The 23,192-nt window shown below is 34.3% G+C and overlaps 2 protein-coding genes across 2 annotated transcripts in view; one reads left to right on the forward strand and one right to left on the reverse strand.

Moving 5' to 3' along the window:
• The window catches only part of LOC109847686 (protein FAR1-RELATED SEQUENCE 5-like), a 2,578-nt gene extending 1,454 nt beyond the window's left edge, over positions 1 to 1,124 (forward strand). The window contains exons 4-5 of the mRNA XM_020416917.1: positions 66 to 337; positions 519 to 1,124. Coding sequence (XP_020272506.1) covers positions 66 to 337; positions 519 to 1,124 — 878 coding nt within the window. The remainder of the gene's footprint in view (positions 1 to 65; positions 338 to 518) is intronic.
• Positions 21,919 to 22,413, reverse strand: LOC109847687 (protein FAR-RED ELONGATED HYPOCOTYL 3-like). Its single transcript, XM_020416918.1, has one exon. It carries the CDS (start codon positions 22,411 to 22,413, stop codon positions 21,919 to 21,921), a length of 495 nt encoding a protein of 164 aa, XP_020272507.1.

The raw sequence follows: 23,192 nt of genomic DNA on the forward strand, positions 1-23,192 counted from the left end.
ACATCAATATCAGAGTGAGAACAATTTCTTTGACAAATTCAACCGTAGATATGACACATTGACAGAATTTTATCTCCGATACGAGAGTGCTATGGATAAGCAAAGACATACAAATGCAAGATTAAACTATGAAGGAACAAAGTCGATGCCAAGAATGGACACGCCATTGTTATTGGAGAGGGATGCAGCAGAGTTGTACACTCGAACAATGTTTTATGAGGTACAGAAAGAGATAATGTCATCCTGTTATGATATGGGTATCAACAGTATATCAGAAGAAGATGGTGTGAAGATTTTTTCCATAAAGGACAAAAAGAGACATGGAAAAATATTTGAGGTAAAACTTAATAATGGAGATTGAAACAATAAAAATTGAATCCAGATTCAATACAGTGAATCACGATTCAATGAAGTGAATCTCGATTCACACCACTGAATCGAGATTCAGTGACCATTTCATGCGCTTGTCATTTTCTTTTTTTATTCGGTGCTAATATACATTATTTTTTGAATTTTAGGTGAAACACGCTTATTTGAACAATGACGTGCAATGTACGTGTAGGCTGTTTGAGAAAATGGGTATAGTATGTAGACATGATTTTTTTGCACTGAACCAAGCTGATGTAACAAAAATACCAAGACATCTTGTTGTGAACCGATGGACAAAAGGTGCTGAGATGAGGCATTCATTGCAGTTCAAGGAAATATCAGAACAGTGCAATGCAATTAAAGTTACAAATCGCAAGTTGAATGACATATGGTATGATTTCCAATCCTGTGTGAGTTTGGCAGGTTTAGATGGTAAGAGACTTGACTACTTGGAAGGGAAGTTGAAGGAGTTGAAGCACAGTTTGCGTGAATATAGTTGGAAATCTGACACACAGAACAAAAATGATGTAATGGAGTTTTTTGTTGGCTCAAAAATACCACCTGAAGTGATTGTTAAACCTCCCATTGAAGGTAGAAACAAGGGGTGTGGACGGAGAATTGTTGGTGATTATCAGAAATCAATTAGTCAACGAAAGAAGAAGGTGCCAAGGCTGTGTAATATGTGCAAAAAAATCGATTTCCATGACGCACGGACATGCCCATTAAAGAAAACATTACAGCAGAGTGATGTTTAATTTAGTTGTCATATTTTGTTTCAAAATCATGTTTAGTAATACATTTCTTATTAAAATTGCTGAATTGTGTAATTCTTAACTACATATATTTACTAGATTATTAATTACATGGTTACGTTGTGTCATGTTAGTATATTGAATAGAGATCTACTCATATAGCATGTGAATTTCATCACTATAGTTGTATTATTTCAAAAGGAATGATGAAGTAGTTGTATGCAGTCATCAGATTAAAATTGATTCGCTTTAAGTTATTCTGGACTAAATATATTGAATCTAGATTCATTGTAGTGAATCTAGATTCACTGTAGTGAATCTAGATTCACTGTTATTGAATCTCGATTCACTTAATTGAATCTAGATTCTGGACTAACTATAGTGAATATAGATTCATTGTAGTGAATCTGGATTCACTGAACTGAATATGGATTCACTATAGTGAATCTAGATTCAATCAAATAAATTACTAAAAACTTAAGATAATATTAAAGCAGTGAATCCAGATTAAATACATTCAATCCACAATAATTATGATTAACTTACTGAATCTTTCACTGTAGTGAATCTGGATTCACTGCGTTGAATCTAGATTCACTATAGTGAATCTAGATTCAATCAAATAAATTAGTAATAACTTAAGATAATATTAAACCAGTGATTCCAGATTAAATACATACAATCCACAATAAGTATGATTAATTTATTGAATCTTACACAAAACCTTGAATTATAACTCACATTCTCTGCTTAAATCGAAATTCTTCCAATTGCATTCTCTACCTTCATAGTATTTTCATATATCCAAACTATTCACTAGTCTAGGAATAAAATTATGACAAAGCTATTCTTATAAAGTATATTTACATAGAAAAGCAGTTCAAAACAAACTGGAGTATTCTATAACATTAAGTGACAATGTACTCAATAACTGTAAACTTCAACATTGAAAATTATGCTGATCACAGAATATCATTTTCTCTGAGATCTTGTGGTCTTCCTCGTCTCTTTTTTGACATTGGCAGTTTCAGCATGGTGCTGTTAGGCTTTCCTGATAACTTCTTTGGCCAATTCATTTGTTGGATCAGTAAGAATTTGGCAACAGTATATAGACCTCAGTCTATGTAGCTGATTTTTTAATCGCTCCTGTCGATATGAACAAAAGTTCAGTTCAAGATTCAGTAGCTATATTCTAAATTTTATTAATTCATAAAGACTAACTGTAAATTATCAATACATTATTAGTTTAAACACTTACACCCTCTCTATGAAAACCAGAGTTCCAATTTGCTGTACCACCGCCCATGTAGGTCTCCATATGTCTCATGACAAAAATACCACAATCAAATTCGTTTTTGGCCGTTCTCCACTCCATCTCAAGTCTGTCAGGCGTTAATGTATTTATTTCACTCGACTTGTGATGTTTTTTGTGTGCCAAATATCTTACAAAATTCTTGTGCTGTTTAATCAAAAGTAATCAATGTCACATAACAAATCCAAATTATTATACAGTAATGCCTAATGTAATATACAAATTGTTTTGGTTGTTTATATGGAAACAATATTCATGACAGTGAATCATGATTCATTGGATCTAGTTCGCCAGGATTTAATAGAGTTAGTTCAACTAGACTCACTCTAATGAATCTGGATTCACACTAGTGAATCTGGATTCACTAGAATTAGCTATAGCTAGTAAATCGTGATTCCCTAGTGTGAACACAGATTCACTAGCTCTAGTGAATCGAGATTCACAGTAAGATGTGAATCCAGATTCACTAACTCTAGTGATCGATATTCACTAGAGTTAGCGAATCTGGAATTCTCTTACTCTAGTGAATCCAGATTCACTATAATGAATCCAGATTCACTATAGTGAATCCAGATTCACCTATATATATTCTGCCAGTAAATGCTTAAAGCACATACGTAAGGTGGAAAAACATACCAAACCCTCAGGACGACCTTGGTATTTTTCTTATAGTCTGGGCAGTTTTTGCTATTGTCAATCAGCTCCATACTTGGATTCTTTAGCCCATAGCACACAATGTAGAAATGCTCAAACGCATTTATGGGAAAGAAGACCTAATGGTTGTGAAATTTAATCAGAGATTTTACAGATATAGTTAAAATTGGGTTAAAGAACAAAAACATTGTCTTCGAATCTGTACAATATCAATCTCGTTAAACTTCATATGTGGATACAGAGCAAGTTGCTCATCCATCCGGGAAGCAAACCTACTGTATCTCAATTCATCATTGGACTCATCTGTGTGATGAATGTTGCAAAACTGTACAACATAAAACTGGTTAAATAAAATGTAACTCGAGTGTTATTTTAAATTAAATAAAGGAAGATACGTACGGTTGTCTCAACATTGCAGAAGAATCTAAGTGGAGAATTTTCAGACTTCATTTTTTCTCTGCTGTTCAAAATATAGGACCAAATGCTGATTAAATTTACCTCAATGTCCTCAGAAGAAAGGAAAGTCTTGAAAGCAGGTAAGAAACATTCAATTTGTCTCCACTTAAAAACCATTTCACTAAAAAAACAGTAACAATATTCAACTTAATAAAGGGACAAAATACTAAAAAAAGTGAGACTCACACCTAAAAATAAAACATTAAATAAGATTTAAGAACTCACAAATTCTCTTCTTCAGCAGAATCATCACCTGAATGCCTTGCTTCTTCTCTATGCACCCAATTCCATATGATGCTTTCCAGCTGACTTTGCCTAGCAGTAATCTGAGATACCCTCTGTACCCATGGTGACCGAAGAGACGTTGCAGGCTTCACCGTACTCTTTTCTTTCCCCCTTCCCGCATGTTCCTTATTTTCGGTCACATTAACTTTCTTACCTTTTTTTTCATCTACTGCAGCAGCATCTTCAGATTGTTTATCAGTTCTTCGTACAGAGTCATCAATGATTTTAGATTCACAAGCTTTAGCAATCTGAACAACATCAATCATTTCCACTGTCTCAGTCTGAGTATCCTGTGTCAGCCCAAGAGAAAAACTAGGTTCTTCAGTCTCTGGGGTACCAGATTCGCCGAGCTTGCGCCTCACTTGTCTGTCAACCTTACCCATGCTAACAGACTCTATAATCTTATCAACCTCTTGAATAAACTTTGGAGAGACTTGTGTTTGTGGTAACTCAGCTGATATTGGATCAACAGCAGGGGAACCATGCATATCTCTACTCACCTTTGTGTTCACATTAGGGGTATCATCAACAATGTTTCCCACAGCTGTTTCATTGTCACAGGTACTTCCACGATGTCCACACCCCTGCACAAGAACATTTGAAACTCTCTGTTGAATTTGAAAGAGCTCGTTGTCATTGGGGAACAGCTTTCTCATTGTCTCACACTCAGCATCATATCTATCTTTTACAGATTCCAACTCTGCAGCTCTCCGTTGCACCCTCTCAATACAATCCTACAGTTTGAATATCACAGACATTGGTCACCATAAATTATTAACATGGCGAGAGACAAGATTCGATAGATTGAGATTACATTCAATGTATTTGAATCGAGATTCAAATGACTGAATCCAGAGTCGACTAAAGTAAATCCAGTATCACTTTAGTGAATCGAGATTCAGTAGTAGTGAATCCAGATTCACTTCAGTAAATAGATATTGAGTATCATATTAATAACCACTGATTTACTTGTTGATAACCACTGATATTGAGTAAATTGATATTGAGTATCATATTGATAACCACTGTTTCACTTGTTGATAACCACTTCAGTAAATCGATATTGAGTATCATATTGATAACCACTGATTCAGTGAATCCATATTCACTTAAGTGAATCCAGATTCACTTAAGTGAATCCAGATTCACTTAAGTGAATCGGAATTCAGTTTAACTTAATCGATAACCACTGATCTGAAACGAGATTCAGTATTAGTAAAACGATTCATTGAACTTAATCGACATTCAGTTTAAGTGAATCTCGATTCACTCCTACTGAATCAAGATTAAATTGAGTAAACAAAGTCTTGCAACTTAATTTGCTAACCTTTCAAATTGTCTCAACACTTTTAGGCGAGTTTCAAGTACCACTCTGCATTCAAGATGAAGGTGCAAGTTCAACCCTCTCTGTAAATGCACCTTTGCCAAATGAATTTGTACTTATTTCCTCTGACTGTCTTTCCTTCAAGGCCAAGTCAGTCCAGCCTAAAAATGTAGGGGTTGTTCTCTCAACCAACCTCCTCCCTTTGAACAGAACCCGATTGGCATAGAACAGCTAGAAAGACGGAGATAAGAAATAAAGCACACCAATTATTCATCATCAAGTAAAACTACTTTAACTACAGTAATGTAAAAATAAATCAATATTATACAAGTGACTTACAATCAAAAATGCAAGAGGACCCGTGTAGAATTATTTTGTCGGGTCTACCTTCCACTTGTGTTGGCTTTCTATCATTGAGTCAAGCAAGAAAGAACACCAATTGTATTCAGAGCACTAATCAACATTTTCACCAAGAACTAGAATCCGTTGGTTAACATACGGATTGCTAAGCGATTGGATTATGCTATTGTGGAAGAGAACCAAGAAATTCAGTTTAAAAAGCAGGTTAACATCAGAACTCTGCTTCAGTTTCTCAGACACAGCCCCTGGAGTAATTTTCCAACCAACACTGTCTGTGAATTGAGCCCTCCATTCATCCACCAATGCTGACTTCCCAACACTGAAGGCTGGTATACGCTTCCTGCCCAGAGGTAATCCCATCACTTAATGTACATCTTCCTCTGTGATACTGATTGATCCTCTGGGAAGATTGAGCGCAACAACCTCACTGTTAAAGGACTGCAGAATCTGGTACCCCAACATATGTGGCAGTTCCTTTAATCCAAATTATAAAAGGCCTCCAAGTCCAGCTAGTCTCACCCATTCTTTTTGGGACTCAGAGAGTGACAAGACCATATCAGAGAATATCTTAGGAGAGACCCGTATCCTAGTCAACTCCTTAGGTTCAGACTTCGCATTTGTTTTTTTCCCTACCTTCGCCTGTGAAAAAAATAATATAATTAGATCAAATTATCCATCAGTTAATACACAAAAAAATAAAAGATGTTTACTACACCAACCTTTTTCATCCTCTTCCTTCCTTTTGTGATCTGTTCACTGTCTTGATCCCTCCTACGCTTTGATGTATCCTCACCGGCAGGATTATTTTGGGGGTTGATGAAGTCCTCATCACTGCTGGGCACGTTCACAGTGCGTGGTGTCCTTTGTTTCCTGTCCGACTTCTTTTTATCTGGCAATTGAACTTGAAGAGGTATAGGTGTAAATACCTCAACAATCTCAACACATGTTATTTGTTTGTCCATTGAGCTAGATCGTAGACCTGATAAACCCATGACAATTCATTTTTTAATGAGACCAGCCTTTGAATAATGCATGGTAAGCATGAAGTTGGAATCACATTATTGAATCAAGATATTATAATCTGAATCGAGATTCACTGGGGTGAATAGAGATTCGCGGGAATGAATCTCGTTTCACTCCAGTAAATCAAGATTCACTACAGTGAATCTCAATTCCCTCTAGTGGATCGCGATTCACTCTAGTGAATCTCGATTCACTACAGTGAATCAAGATTCAACAAAATGTATTGAGATTCAGCAAAGTGATTCCAGATTCAAGAAAATGAATCGAGATTCAGCAAAGTGAATCCAGATTCAATGATATGAAACCAACTCCATCCCATACCATACATTGTTTCAGTGGCTCGTCCCTCAACACAACCAGGAAAAACCAATCATCGCTACAGTTTCATTTCACTCTTATTATACATGAAGCATATAATTTTTCCATACTATATACACAGTCTCTGATCATATTTGGTAAAGTTTCCATCCTATATACTCGGCCTCAGATCATATTTGGTATTTTTTACAAACAAACAAACAATCATGATAAAGTTGAAGTTTAAAGAACAAGCATTTTTCCATAACTGGCCAGAAAATGCAATATATGAATCTCGATTCACTATGAAGAATCTGGATTCACCTTATTGAATGGAGATTCACTATGCTTGATTGAATCGAGATTCACTGCACTAAAACGCGATTGACTTGAGTGAATCTCGATTCACTCCAGAAAATCATGATTCGCGATTCATTGTAGTGAATCTCGATTCGCTGCAGTGAATCTCGATTTAATCAAGTGAATCGAGATTAAACTACAGTGCATATGGCAAAATCCAAACAACCAAAATTAATCGCTGCTCATTTACAATAAATGAAAACATCTTACAATATTAAAAAACTTAACTTATTCTCACAAGAACTTTAAACCGTAAAAAATAAAAACCCTAAACTAGAACATGCATCGACAACATGCAAGTGATTAATCTAAAAATTTTGAAACTTTCCTCACTGAATCCATGAAAAATGTTCAAACTTTGAATAAAATATGCATTTTTAATACGCGGGTTGGAATCGTTTTACCCCTTCTTGAAGACGAGGGTTTTGGAGTCTGTGAGTTGTTTTTCTTCATCTCCAGCATCGACTGCTTGCTGTTCGTCTTCGTTCGACTTGCAATGAGATGTTGAAAGAAATCGAAGTGTTGAGATATCGACGGAATGTGAAGAATTTAGTTGTTCGGGTAGATAGAAGATGAGACGATAGTGAGAGAAAATTTGCTGTTCTAGCTTGATAGAGTGAAACTGAAAGGTCTTTTTCGTGAAAAAGAGTGTTTGACAGGTATTGCTAATTAATTACAACGTGTTACATTAATAAATCTTTCCTAAATTACCCCTGATGTGTATCTAAGATGTATTTATTTTCAATTTTGCCATTTTCAATTTTGACTATTGGATGAAATAGATTGTAGGGTTAAGATTGGTTTTTAGTTCTCTAGGTTTTTATTAGAACCTCTCCCTATATATATATATATGAGAAAAATGGGTATGCTTGGTGTGTGTGTGTATACACACACACACACACACCAAGCATATCCATTTTCTCATATATATATATAATATATATATTATATATTATATTATAATATGTATATTATATGATTATATATAATATATATATATATATTATATATATATATATTATAATGGGTCATCATATTTCATTGAGAGGAGTCCTCACGTAGTATAATGATTGGCACAATCTCCACAAGTGAATAAAGTAGGAGAGAGAATGTCTCATAATAACTTGCGTGGAGATTGTGCCACAGCCCCCCCCCCCCCCCCCCCCCCCCCCCCCCCCCCCCCCCCTTTGCTATAATGAGAGAATCCTCTCATATGACATATGATACATTACATCTCATATATATATATATTATATATATATATATATATATATATATATATATATATATATAATATATATATTATATATATGTGGGGAACGGATCCTGAGCTCAATGCGTAGGAATTTCAAGCGCCTAGCTCACGTGGCCAAAGATGTGATGAGAGCTCCAGGACAGGGTTTTTTTCTTGAAAAAAAAATACAGCGATGGTGAATTAAACAGCTCTCTCTCCTCCTCGTGACCTTACAACTCTTAGAATCCCCAAATTGAAGAGCCTCTCCCCAAATTGAGATCCCCAAATCATCAGAGCTCTCTCTCTCTCTCTCTCTCTCCCTGCTCCCTGTGCTCCAGCTCATGCCGACGCCCCCATCGAAGGACTGGGTTTGAGCTCTCTCTCTCTCACTACGCTCCAGCTCACGTTGACGCCCCCGTCGAAGGGCTGTGTCGGAGCTCTCTCTCTCCCTGCGCTCCAGCTCACGCCAACGCCCCCGTCGAAGGGTTGCGCTGACGCCGAAGCCCCATCGAAGACCCTCTCTCTCTCGACACTCGCTCGTGACCCCAATCTCATCGCCGACTAAGTCTCTCTCCCTCGCGGTTGATGCCGAAGCCCCGTCGAAGACCCTCCCCCTCTGCTCGGAACCAGATCCGCAATTATTTCGCTCCGACCCAACAAACGACAAAGAGAATGTGAGTATATCCCTTGTAAGCTAAATTCACGTCATGCATTTTGTTGTTTGCATATCCCTTGTTAATGACATAGATTTGATGCAGTTATTAGACCGGACAATGATATATTTTTACCTATTTTCCAATATTCTTATGGTGTGACTGTGATTTTTATACCTCTTGAAGGAAAACTGGACCACAACCAATTGGACTATAACCTATTCTAATTAGAGGCATATATGCTTACAACAACCTCATCATACCATTTAGCAAGGCAGAACTTTTGATATGTCAAAGAAACTTGAAGGTTGAGAATTATACATTTTGTGAAGTTGATACTGGAATAAATTGAATAATTTTGATGGTAGGTGTGATATACATTACATAAGTTAATGATGATACATGCAATATGATACGTGCATATAAATAAGATAAAAGGATTTGTTCAGTAATACTTCATTTCAGCAAATCCAATATGGAATCAGTGGACTAGAAACTTTGGTCGAGGTTCAACAACTTGCAGTTAGTACTTTAGATGTAGCAAGGTCTCTTAACAATGAAGATGTCAACACGAAATGATCTATTTTTGATGTATATGTATTATAGCATATCACAGTCATCACTTATCATGATGGTATCGATGCCTCCAATTTAGCTTGTTTCTTTCTTTATTCTTTTTTCCCTCTTCTTACAGTTCTTGATTTATTTAGAGTATACAATAAAATTTCACTTTCTTTATTTCTTTATAGCTAAACCTGGTTTTTGAGTTCAGTCATTTCATTCAAATTATGCTTGAGATAAATTGCATAAGAAAAAAGTCCACAAGTATGAGTGAGTCATTTTCTAAAAAGGAAAAAAGTTAAATTGACTTTTTGTATGAATTTTATCTTGTTTGTGGTATGTTTTTTGCAGATAAAAGATGAAAAACTTTTCGAAAGAGTTCAGTGGAGAAAAAGATGAGGGTTTAGTTCAAAGAAGATGTTATTGTGGATTAATTTGTAGAATATGGATGTGCAAACAAGGACACAATAAGGGCTTGGAATTTTATGGATGCCCGAGATACAAAAGACCTAATTGCAAGGGTTGCAACTTCTTCAATGGGTGAATGATACTAAGAACATCACAAAAAGGCTGGAAAAGCTGGAAAAAAATGATGAGGTTTTGAAAAGCTGAATGATGTAATTTTATATTTAAAATTTATAAGTATCGTTGTCCTGATATTGTTGCTCTGTGTTATAGTTGAATGATGTAATTTTATATTTAAAATTTATAAGTATCGTTGTCCTGATATTGTTGCTCTGTGTTATAGTCAAATGACTGAGCAACATATAGGAATGTTATAAGTATCGTTGTCCTGATATTGTTGCTCTGTGTTATAGTCAAATGACTGAGCAACATATAGGAATGTTTCTTCATATTTGTATCAGTTTCATGATGTTTTTCCCGCTTCTGAAATTTTGTTGCTGCGTTGGTGTGATGGACATATTGTTCTTTGAAGTTAGTTTTGAATGCATTAAAAAAAAAGAGCACAAGCTTTGTAAATTCTTGATTTTGTGCATTCCCATTTCTTACAACAACCTCAAATTAGCGCATGGTTTGTTAATGTCGTAGCAATTCATTTTGTATGTGGCAGTGAAGATGAGTTGTATGCGTCTAAATTATGAATGGCATTACACATTGCTCGGTCTTGGTCTGTGATGATAGCACCTGATTCAATTCCATGCATGCAGTTTAACCATTTCTGAAACAACCAAATAAATGTTTCTTCTTGTTCATCAGCTAGCAATGTGCAACCAGAAGTAGATTGCCTATGATGATTCACCCCAGTAAATGGTGCAAATGGAAGACTAAACTTGTTGGTTTGAAGTAACATCAAACACAATAACATCATTAAACTTCAAATAAGTTGCTCTTGATTTTCCATCTGCCCAAAAAACACTTCTCATTTGTCCAGTACAATCTACTTCCAATGCAAAATAAAAATATGCACCACTAGCCGCCTTTCTTTGAAAATATTGGATAACAGATATACATTCATTGCCAATATTGTTGTGCTTTTGAGTTTTCATATAGTCAATGCATTGTTGTGCTGTCACTAATTCATCTTCTCTTCCACTTGTCGCGTTAATAACACGAGAAATAGTGGAAGGAGTAATACCTTCTTCTTGCAAACATTAAATCATTTTTTACACCTTTTACATCTATGAAATTATTATTGTGACCTGTGCATCTTTGCTTTATCTGGACTACTGAGCATGTGGTTTTTATGATCTTCAATAAAACCTATAACTTTCATGTTTTACCCTCCATTAATTTTATTCTCATCATTGCTTTACAGCCAACTCTGGTCTCTTGCCGATGATTAATATTTTTCCCGATATCTCTCTTGTCTTTATTAGATATGTAACCTTCTTTGTCACAAACAAATTTTCTATTCAACACTTCTTTATCTTTTTGGGAGTAATTCACTGAGCTTTTTCTGATTCCAAATCCCATCATCAAGGCATACGAGTTATAATAGTCGTAGGCCTCTTCATGACTACTAAACTTCATTCCTAAACACGGTTTTTTACCAATTTGCATTCTCAAATAAAGATAATTGTTCAAAAATATATAATGTTACTCAATGTTACTATTTCAAACAACATATTTAATGTAATAAAGATAATTGTTCAAAAATATATAATGTTACTCAATGTTACTATTTCAAACAACATATTTAATGTCAGCGAAATTCATGCTATAAAAATATATAATGTTACTCAATGTTACTATTTCAAACAACATATTTAATGTCAGCGAAATTCATGCTACTAATGCGGTACCTTGAAACAGGCATCGTTGTTGGAAAAGGCATGAAATCGTTGTTGTTGTTACTATCACCATGAACATCTTCGCTGCTAAAATCCATAACCAATGATTAATCGAGCGCAGATGGCTGTTGATTTCTTCGTGAGTTGGAGCACAGGGAGAAAGATTTTCGGCGATGGCGCAGCCCTTCGACAGGGGCGTTGGCGTGAGCTGGAGCGCAGGGGGAGAGAGAGAGCTCCAGCGCAGCCCTTCGATGGGGGCGTCAGCATGAGATGGAGCGCAGGGAGAGAGAGAGAGCTCCGACACAACCCTTCGATGAGGGCGTTGGCGTGAGCTGGAGCACAGGGAGAGAGAGAGCTCCGACGCAGCCATTCGTCGGGGGCGTCAGCGTGAGCTGGAGCGCAAGGAGAGAGAGAGAGAGCTCCGACGTAGCCCTTCGACGGGGGCGTTGACGTGAGCTGGAGCGCAGGGAGAGAGATAGCTCCGGCGTAGCCCTTCGACGAGGGCGTCGGCGTGAGCTGGAGCAGGGAGAGAGAGAGCTCCGACGATTTGGGGATCTCAATTTGGGGGGAGACTCTTCAATTTGGAGATTCTGAGAGTTGTAGGGTCACGAGGGGGGAGAGAGAGCTGTTTAATTCACCATCGCTCTATTTTTTTCAAAAAAAAACCCTACGCTGGAGCTCTTCGAATCACAGTTGGCCACGTGAGCTGGAGCGTAGGAAATTTCCTACGCTCGAGCTCAGGATCCGTTTCCCCTATATATATATATATGAGATTAATGAGTATCCTTGTCATAGGAGGGGATTTCCTCCTTGACGCCTATGTGACACAATCCCCACCATCCTCATAAAGTAGGAGAGAGTGTGTGAGTTGGTGGGGATTTGTGCCTACTTTATGAGGATGGTGGGGATTGTGACACATAGACGACAAGGAGAGAAATCCACCTCTATGACAAGGCATACCATTAATCTCTACTCTCTCTCTCTCCTCTCTCTCTCTCTCTCTCTCCTCTCTCTCTCTCTCTCTCTCTTTCTATTATAAATATATATTCTCTCTCTCTCTCTCTCTCTGATATAATATATATTCATTATATTATATAATATATCTATATATACTTACCTCTCTCTCCTCTCTCTCTCTCCTCTCTCTCTGCTCTGATATTATATTATATATCATTATACTATATATATATATATATATATATATATATAGTATATATATATATATATCGGGAAAATCTTTTTAGGCACAATATATAACCCCTTTATAGTTGATAAATACGTATTTATTAATACAAATCCTAATTTTTAAATGGTCAATATTACCCCTTCACTATTTTGAATAGTTTGTATTTTAATATTCTTAATCTATGCCTAGATCATAGTGGCATATCTATATCCCCTAATCCTATTGTGAAACCATGTTTAGCTTAATAATTTAGAAAAAAACTAATATTAATAACAAATATATAAATAAAATCGATTTAGTTTGTTAAGATAAAAGAAAATTACAAGTATAGGATACATATTATAATACATGAAGTATTAAAAAAAATCATAAAAGTTTTAAAATTTACGAAATACAACCCTAAAGAAGTTTTAAAATTATAAACTCATCCAAAGTGTCTCAAAACTTAAAAATAAAACATAAAATTTTAAAAATTAACCATAAGTTCATTGGCAAAAAAGAATTTAAAATTTACAGTTAACACCTCAATGTCTTAAAAATTATAGAAATCATACTCCCTTTAAAAGCACGAGTTCGGAAAATCTTTTTTAGACAAATATACCCCTTTATAGTTTGAACTACCTTATCTATAATCAAATTCTAATTTTCAATGGTCAATATTACCCTTCACTATTTTAAATTTTTTATTTATATCTTAATCTATCCTAATCATAATCATATCTTATCCTAATCCTATGTGAACCATGTTTAGCTTAATAATTTAAAAAAACTAATATTAATAAAATATATAAAACATAAAATGATATTAGTTTGTTAAGATAAAGAAATTACAAGTAGATAACATATTATAATACATGAAGTATTACAAAAAACCATAAAAAGTTTTAAAATTACAGAAAAAACCCTAAAAAGTTTAAAATTATAAAACTCATCCAAATGTCTCAAAACTTAAAATAAAAACATAAAATTTTAAAAATAACATCAGTTTGCAAAGAATTTAAAATTTACAGTTAACACCTCAATGTCTTAAAAATTATAGAAATCATACTCCCTTTAAAAGCACGAGTTCAGAAAATCTTTTTTAGACAAATATACCCCTTTATAGTTTGAACTACCTTATCTATAATCAAATCCTAATTTTCAATGGTCAATATTACCCTTCACTATTTTGAATATTTTATACTCCCTTTAAAAGCACGAGTTCGGAAAATCTTTTTTAGACAAATATACTCATTTATAGTTTGAACTATCTTATCTATAATCAAATCCTAATTTCAATGGTCAATATTACCCTTCACTATTTTAAATATTTTATTTATATCTTAATCTATCCTAATCATAGTCATATCTTATCCTAATCCTATGTGAACCATGTTTAGCTTAATAATTTTAAAAAACTAATATTAATAAAATATATAAAACATAAAAATGATATTAGTTTGTTAAGATAAAGAAATTACAAGTAGATAACATATTATAATACATGAAATATTGCAAAAAAACCATAAAAAGTTTTAAAATTACAGAAAAGACCCTGAAAAGTTCAAAATTTTAAAACTCATCCAAATGTCTCAAAACTTAAAATAAAAAACATAAAATTAAAAAATTAGCATCAGTTTGCAAAGAATTTAAAATTTACAGTTAACACCTCAATGTCTCAAAAATTATAGAAATCATACTCCCTTTAAAAGCACGAGTTCGGAAAATCCTTTTTAGACAAATATACTCATTTATAGTTTGAACTACCTTATCTATAATCAAATCCTAATTTTCAATGGTCAATATTACCCTTCACTATTTTGAATATTTTATTTATATCTTAATTTATCTTAATCATAGTCATATCTTATCCTAATCCCATGTGAACCATGTTTAGCTTAATAATTTTAAAAAACTAATATTAATAAAATATATAAAACATAAAAATGATATTAGTTTGTTAAGATAAAGAAATTACAAGTAGATAACATATTATAATACATAAAGTATTGCAAAAAAACTATAAAAAGTTTTAAAATTACAGAAAAGACCCTAAAAAGTTCAAAATTATAAAACTCATCCAAATGTCTCAAAACTTAAAATAAAAAACATAAAATTAAAAAATTAACATCAGTGTGCAAAGAATTTAAAATTTACAGTTAACACCTCAATGTCTCAAAAATTGTAGAAACACCCTTAAAAGTTTAAATTACAAACAAGCACATTGAAATTCTAAAAATTTAAAACTTACAAACAACACAGATGAATTCAAGAGATTACCATGATACACCTAAAATTTTTGATATTTAAATTTAAATTTTTTAATTAACACCCTCAATATCTCAAAAATTATAGAAACACCTTTAAAAGTTTAAATTAAAAAAACACACCCTAAAATTCTAAATTTTGTAAATAAAATAAGATGAATTCAAGATATTACCCTTAGACACCTAAAAAATTAAAATTTGTCAAAATTAACCTCAAATTTTTTAAAAAACTCCTTCAAAATTTAAAAATCGTAAAAAAACTCTAAATTTTTAAAATTTTTAACTAGCACACATCAAATTCGTCGATTGGTAGACCGCTGAAATTTAATTTTTTTCAAAATTAATCTATAGTTTTAATAATTACAAAAGACACCCTCAAAATTTTAGAGTTACAAGAAATATACTAACATTTAAAAAATTACCACCAACACATGAAACATAGAATTTACAACTACCAAACTTAAAAGTGATTTTTTTTAAAAACTCTTTAAAAATTTTAAAAATTATAAATCACACCCTCAAAGTTCAAAACCACAAAAATAGTCTAAAATTTTAAAACTTGGCAAAGAAAAGTGTAATTGTTTGGTATTTTTCATATATATATATATATAAAAATTTCTAATTTAGGGATTTACTATCCATTTTCAGCATCTAAGAATAGTCTAAGTTGATATTGGTAAACAAAAATAATAAGAATTGATTAAAAACATCCGGTTAATGGATAAAATTTTTAAAAATATTATAGATTAAAAATTATCGGCACTATATAAATTAAAGTAATTTCATATAATTTTAGTAATAAGTTGGGGTAGCCAAAATACATTCGTAACATTAATTGATAGATGTTTAAATCCATAGAAATGATAAAACACTATAATATTATACCTTAGCATTAATTGATTTTAATTTAGAAACTTTAATCTTTGACGTTAATAATATTTATAGGGTAAAAGAATACAAGGAATTACATATGGAGAAACTATTAGAATATTTAGAGATAACTTTAAAAGAATTGAGTTATTTCCATTGCAAATGGGAAAGTGATGGAAATAAATCTAAAATTCAGAAAACGTCAATGAATCACTTGAATTGGCATTAACATAAGACATATCTATTAATGAAGCACTGAATGAGTTACATAAAAAAATATTTTAATAACTTTATCCTAATCAAAGAAAAAATATCCATGGAAGACATAAGAAAAATTAGTAAGTATTCATAAATTCCATATTGTGTTCTTCAAATTAAATATTAATATTATAATCTAAGAGAAATTGGTAATGAATAATGCAGGTATTTAGTTTAGATCTTTATGGAAAATGACAGGGATAGAGCAAAGATAATATTATTGAAATAACAGAAATTCTTATTGGATGCACATCAGAAGAATTCATTTTAGAGGAAAATAAAGAGATAGCTTCTAATTTATTTAAGTAATAAATTAGGAACACAAAGAATTTTATATATATGAAATTAATATTTATTCTCATTGAAATAGAAAAAAAATCAAAGTCTATATTTTGAGCAGTTTGTGTTGAACATCATAAGTACATTTGACTTCTTTGTAAAGTTAAATGAGATGATAAAAAATTAACGAGCCCAGGAAAGATAATAGCATAAAAAATACAAAATTAGCCTGATGTCACAATTGATGTAGATGATGAAGACAATACTCTAGAATTGTCCGAGAAATGATAAATGATAAACCTGAAGAAGGATTGATCTTAACTCAATAAAAAATAATTAGAAAATTAGTAAATAATATTTTATGGCAATATTTTTATTAGAATAATTTAAATTTATTTTGAGTGAAATTAGGACATCTTTTAGAAGGGGGAGTTTCATGATTTTTCGGTACTGTTTTATATTCTTATGTGGAGTGTTTTTTTATCATATAAAAGTTATACTAGAGTGCATTAATCTTTTAATTTTATATTTTTTTATGAGAAGTTATTTCAATGATTTTTGGTGGATAGGAATAACTTCATATTCTCTTTTTGCTTCGTTTTTAAAATACTTAAAAATGCAATCATTTTGGCCATATTGGTTTTAAATTATTCACCTTTCTTTTGTATAACACTATTTATCATTTTTCACACTTTGGCCATGCTATACTTTTCCTCAAAATAGCTTAGTTTCATATCGGTCAAAAATAATATGAAATTCAAATTATTTTTAAATTATATTTTGTTTTTATCAATTTTCAAATATTCAACATTTTGAAGCTTAAATTTTGGGGTGTATCCTTTTATTAACGAAAACATAAAAAAGTAATCGAGATGTTAAGAGTTTAAAGAAAAATGGCACAACTGCGCAAAAAACTTAATCATGGTATTTAATCACGTGGATTTTGCCGTTGTGTAAAAACTTATTTTTTTTGTGTCATATATATATAATGAGGATTAATGGAGGTTCATTTGACCATAGGAGGGAGTTCCTCGTTTGTTTTTTTTTTTTTTTTTTTTTTTTTTTTTTTTTTTTTTTAGTGTTGCTCTATTGTATGTGTGCTTAGATCTCAGCATGATCCGTTTTAATGGGTTAATGCAATTCTGATGTTATCTTGCAAAAAACTTGGTTCCCCTTCTTTGAGATCTGCAGTGGACGGCAGCTTTCTGTGAGCTGTCGAAAAACCGACCCCCCTCGTGAGCGCTCCTCTCCATCTTCACCCGAAATTCCCACCGCCATTAACACTTCCTCCTCCCCCGTTCTGGACTGACAACGCCCGTGCCTTTCTCCGTCGCAACCCCCTGCATCCTCACACCTCCCGCCAAACCCATTTCCGTCCTGCCCTGCTCTCGACGGACTACGCCCCTTCTCCCCGTCGACAGCCCCTCCTCCTCCCGCCTCCCGCCAACCCACTTTCGTCCTCAGCCCCTGGCTCTCGACGAAAATGGCCTCTCTAGGCTCTCTCTCCCCCCAAATTCCCACCGCCATCACCACCGCGAAACCCACCCTCGCGATTACTCCCGCTCTCGACGCCGTGATCACCTCAGAACTCCTCCCGCCTCCCGCTGTCTACGCCTCTCCCTCCCGCCTCCCGCTGTCTACGCCTCTCCCGCTGTCTACTCCTCCCGCCGTGATTCCTCCCTCCTCCTCCCTCCTCCCGCCTCCCGCTGTCTACGCCTCTCCCTCCCGCTTCCTCCCGCCTCCCGCTGTCGACGCTGGCATCGACGCCAAGATAAGGTAAAGTCTGATTATCTTTTTTTTAATCTTTTAGGAGTTTGAAGGTGAGTAAAGATCATGCTTGTCAATGGCTGATATGGTTTCTAATTGAGGTAAAGTCTGATTGTCTTTTTTTCAATCTTTTTTCCTCAGTACCTTTTGCATTGTGTCTGCGATTTAGAATGTGTTCAGACTGAGACTTAGAAATTGTTTCATGTGTAAAGAACTACTATTGGAATTTGATGTTTGGTTTACACACAAATGGAGATATTAGGATGTTCTTATGTTGGTAGCTGCTAATTTCCATCCCCTGGATTGAATTGTGTATATGCTCAATCACTTTCGTTGACAGGTTACATTCTGTATAGATTTTGGCTCTCTGAAATTTTGTTACGGTTTTGTGCATATTGCATTTTTCTTAGTGTCCTGATACTAATGTTTCTGAATCCTGAGCAAGAAGTCAGCTACTTCAATTCAATATCACTTCTTGGACTTTTTGTATTGAAGAGATATACAAAATGCAAATTGGATGTGAGCACATGATAGGGCTTCTCTTATGGTTGTAGCTTGAAATTTCTATTCCCTTGATTGAATTGTGTATGCATTCAGTCATTTTAATTTTGTTCAGACAGGTTGCAGGTTATATAGATTTTGTCACTCTAATAATTTGGTAAAATTTCCTGCATATTGCATGTTGCTTACAGCCCTGACACTTATCCATTCTTTATTCTAAATAAGAAGCTAGCTACTTCAATTGAATAAGAGCAAATATATGTAGGCATAAAGCAGTGAGTACTGGTTACTCACAAATATAATATTAAAGTACAAGAAGCCCCCTTCATATATACCTAGTTTTTCAAATAAAAATATAAAACACATAGAAATGTGGCAATCCATATTCAGATGTGAAGTGCAATATACATTAGACTTGAATATACTTATGGCATTTTTTAATATACTTTAGACTTGAATATACTTTATAAAACACAATTTTTCAGGTTATCCATGGCAAGAAAGAGTTTCTATATTATGAAGAGAGGTCGACGATGTGGCATTTTCGATAATTAGGAGGAATGCAAATCTCAAGTTGATAAATTCCCAAATGCCTCCTACAAAGGGTTTGAAACATACGAAGAGGCTTTGCTTGAATGGGAGAAGCACACCATCGCTCGTGATCCAGCATCCAGCTCAAGCCATGTCCTGACACCAGTTCAATTTCAACAACAAATACTTCCGTCGGGGCATAATCTGGATGAGGACAAGGCAAAACTTGGGGAAACTGTTATTTCCTCCATTTATGCTTTTGTATTAGGTTCGGTGTTTACAATATTAGTGTTTCTAGTATGTATCATTGCCGTGTTTGTTGGTTTCTCCATTGCAAAAAACATGTGATGTGATTTGTGGATGATTCTTCTATGTGAGGATAAGCTTGTATAACTTGGGTCATTTTGTACTTAGTTTGAACTCAATTTTCACAATGCTTGAAGTCAGTTTGTCCTCAAATGTTAGCTTATTTGTGGTCATTTTGTGCTCTGATTAGTACATAACTGGTTCATTTTGTAATCAATCATGAGCTTGCTTGTTTTGTTTCTCAATTTCCAGGCTAAGGCCTACAGGGAGAGGAAGAGGGATTGATCTTGTTTGTTTTGTTGGGTTTTGCTTTGTGAGCCGTTTGTTTGGTTTGGGTGGTTATCTTTTATTTGCTGCCGTGGGAGAATAATAACAATGTGGTGTTGTTATCATTTATTTGAGTGAGTAAATGATCGTAGTTGCCGGTCGTGACGACTGAACTAAGTCTGCATCAGTGAATCAAAGAACATGTTGAATCAAATGAGTGACGAAATTGCTGAGAAGATCCAAATATGAAGAGCATCAACATGCCAAATAAAGAACACAAAATAGTTGAGGAGATCCAAATATGAAGAACATCAACATGCCAAATAAAGAACACATCCATTAAACATGCACAATCAACAAACTGTCTTCTAACTGGGAACCAAATAAAGAACACAAAATAGTTGAGGAGATCCAAATATGAAGAGCATCAACATGCCAAATAAGATCTCATATAACCAGAACTTGTACAAAACTAAATTGTCCCTCAGGCTACCATAATCAGTAACAAATACAACTATATAATCAGTCTTTCGAACACTACATAATCAGTCCTTCGAACACAAATGCAAGAAATAGCAAGGTACAAATTCAAGCATGAAATAGGAAAGCAACTATATAAAAAGCTAAGTAGATAAAACGCAATCTTCAAGCACTAATTAGTCCTTCGAACAGAGACTTCTCAGCTACCATGGATTTTGATGTGCTCCTTCTTCACAATGCCCGCCTGCACAACAAATGGAACCAAAGTTTCAGTGTGCAATGAACCAAAAGAGGGAGGACTGATTCGTTTGCATAGCTTACTGAAGGACATAACAAAGGTCAATGAACAAAACATACACACATAACTGCAGCCACATGGGGAAAGTACAACCAAAATGCTCCAAAAATGCTCCAAAATGCTCCTTAAAGGCTGTTACTTTTTCTATACATGGAAAACATTCATAAGTTGTGCACAAAAAAGAATTCAATTGAACGACAAATAAATATTACAAGAAAAATTCTCAAGTAACTTACCAACATCGGGCAACTGGTCTTATAGTGACCCAATTGTTGACAATTCCCACATTTTCGATGTTTTATATCCTTTTTTGATTGTGACTCTTCAAAGTCCACAAGCCTAGTCTTTGTATTTACATAACCATCAAAAAATGCATTGATACTTTCACTCCTCTGACTAGTTGTCATTCCTGCCCAAAATATATCTTTCAAATATGCATCTACCCAGTGTGCACGCAATCTGTACATCCTCGTCAACCAACTATCTACACTCTCATCTATATTAAATTTCTCCTTCATAATCTTCCAACGTTCCTCACAATTGTGAATAGTGCTAGCTCGATACCACTTATCAAAATATGTAGAAATCTCATCTCCATATTGTGCTTTCATTGGAAGTTAATGCTCGGCAATATGTCTGCCAATATGCCAAGAACAAAAACGGTGTCGGGTATTAGGAAAAACTTGTTTGATAGCTCCTCCTATTTGTGCATCTTGATCAGTAATAATTGCTTTTGGTGCAACCCCATGCATGCATTTTAGCCATTGAGTGAACAACCAAATAAAGGTATCCTCCTGCTCATCTGCAAGTAACGTACAACCAAAGAGAATGGACAGCCGATGATGATTTACACCTGTGAATGGAGCAAACGGTAGGCTCAAATGATTGGTTTTATATGTGACGTCAAACACCACTACATCTCCAAAACTTAAGTAAGAAGATCTTGATCTCCCATCAGTCCAAAACACGCTCCTTATAGTCCCCGACTGATCCAGCTCTATGGAAAAATAAAATTCTGGATCGATTTCCTTCCTATCTTAAAAATTCTTTATGATGGATATGCATTCATTGCCAATGTTGTTCTTCCTAATAGTTCTGATGTGATCAATACATTGTTGTGCAGTAATATATTCTTCATCAATACTCTTAGACACAACATTATACACTCGAGCAATAGTAGAAGGAGCCATTCCTTCTTCACTCAAATTTTCAATAATTCTCTTGCAAGTCTTCGAGAGATGGCTTTGCCTGTGGGAATAATGATTAAACACTTTATCAGGGCTCGATAATAAATGGGTTGGGTGCTCTGCCTCAAACTTCGTGACAATCCATGTCTTAGAGGAAGTCAACTTAATCTTCATTCTTGCGGGACAATCCACTCTAGTATCTGGACGGCGATTGACAAGTTTCCCACACTCTCTCTTATATGATAACCTTTTTCTCCCTGCCTTGTTACAAACAAAAACTTGAGAAATAATTTCTCTTGTCTTTCTTGACTTATCAACAGTTTCCTTACGGATTCCAAAACCCATTTTTTGCATAAGAATTATAATAGTTGTATGCCTCCTCCAATGTAGCAAATTCTTTTCCTTCGTATGGCGCCTTTCCTATGAAAGTCATCTCATTCGGGCCTACAAGAGCTATATGCAATTCACCACCAACATCCATGAGATTTTAGGTATCATTTTCACTTAGTCCAATGGGTAGCACATCATCTGTTTCAACATTCATTGTCCTCTCGTCGCCCTGAAACAATTATCAATGTGTTACAAACGTTGAGAAATTATATACTAATGATGCAAGTTTATAACCACACTGCAGTAAAATTGTTTCCAGGATTCGAAAGTATTAGAGTATTTATTTATTTACAGCCTATGGCACAACTAATTAGATCCATCGCTTGAAATTTCTTATCAATGACATGATAATTTTGGGTAATTATGAACAACAAAGAAAAATTCTTACTGACGCATGGAACTGCTTATGAGAATGTAAACCTAATAAAACTAGCACGTGTAGAAAAGGAACATTATCATATTAATGAGTACGGAACATTAAATGACAATAGCAACAAAACCAGTGTACAACATATTTTGAGGACAACAGAAACTGTCCGCACATATTCTTTTCCCCCTCAGAAACTGTCCGCAATTAGCATAATAACCCAGAAAAGCATTAGCATAATAACACAATTAGCATAAAAATTCAAGTCATCCCCAATTCACAGCAGAATTGAAATCTTAACAGGTTTTGTCGCGTTGAGACCAGAAATCACTCCAAAAATACCCAAATTGAGACTGTACCAAAAATA

This window comes from Asparagus officinalis, chromosome 7, assembly GCF_001876935.1.
Source record: "Asparagus officinalis chromosome 7, Aspof.V1, whole genome shotgun sequence".
In the NCBI taxonomy this organism is placed as follows: Eukaryota; Viridiplantae; Streptophyta; class Magnoliopsida; order Asparagales; family Asparagaceae; genus Asparagus; species Asparagus officinalis.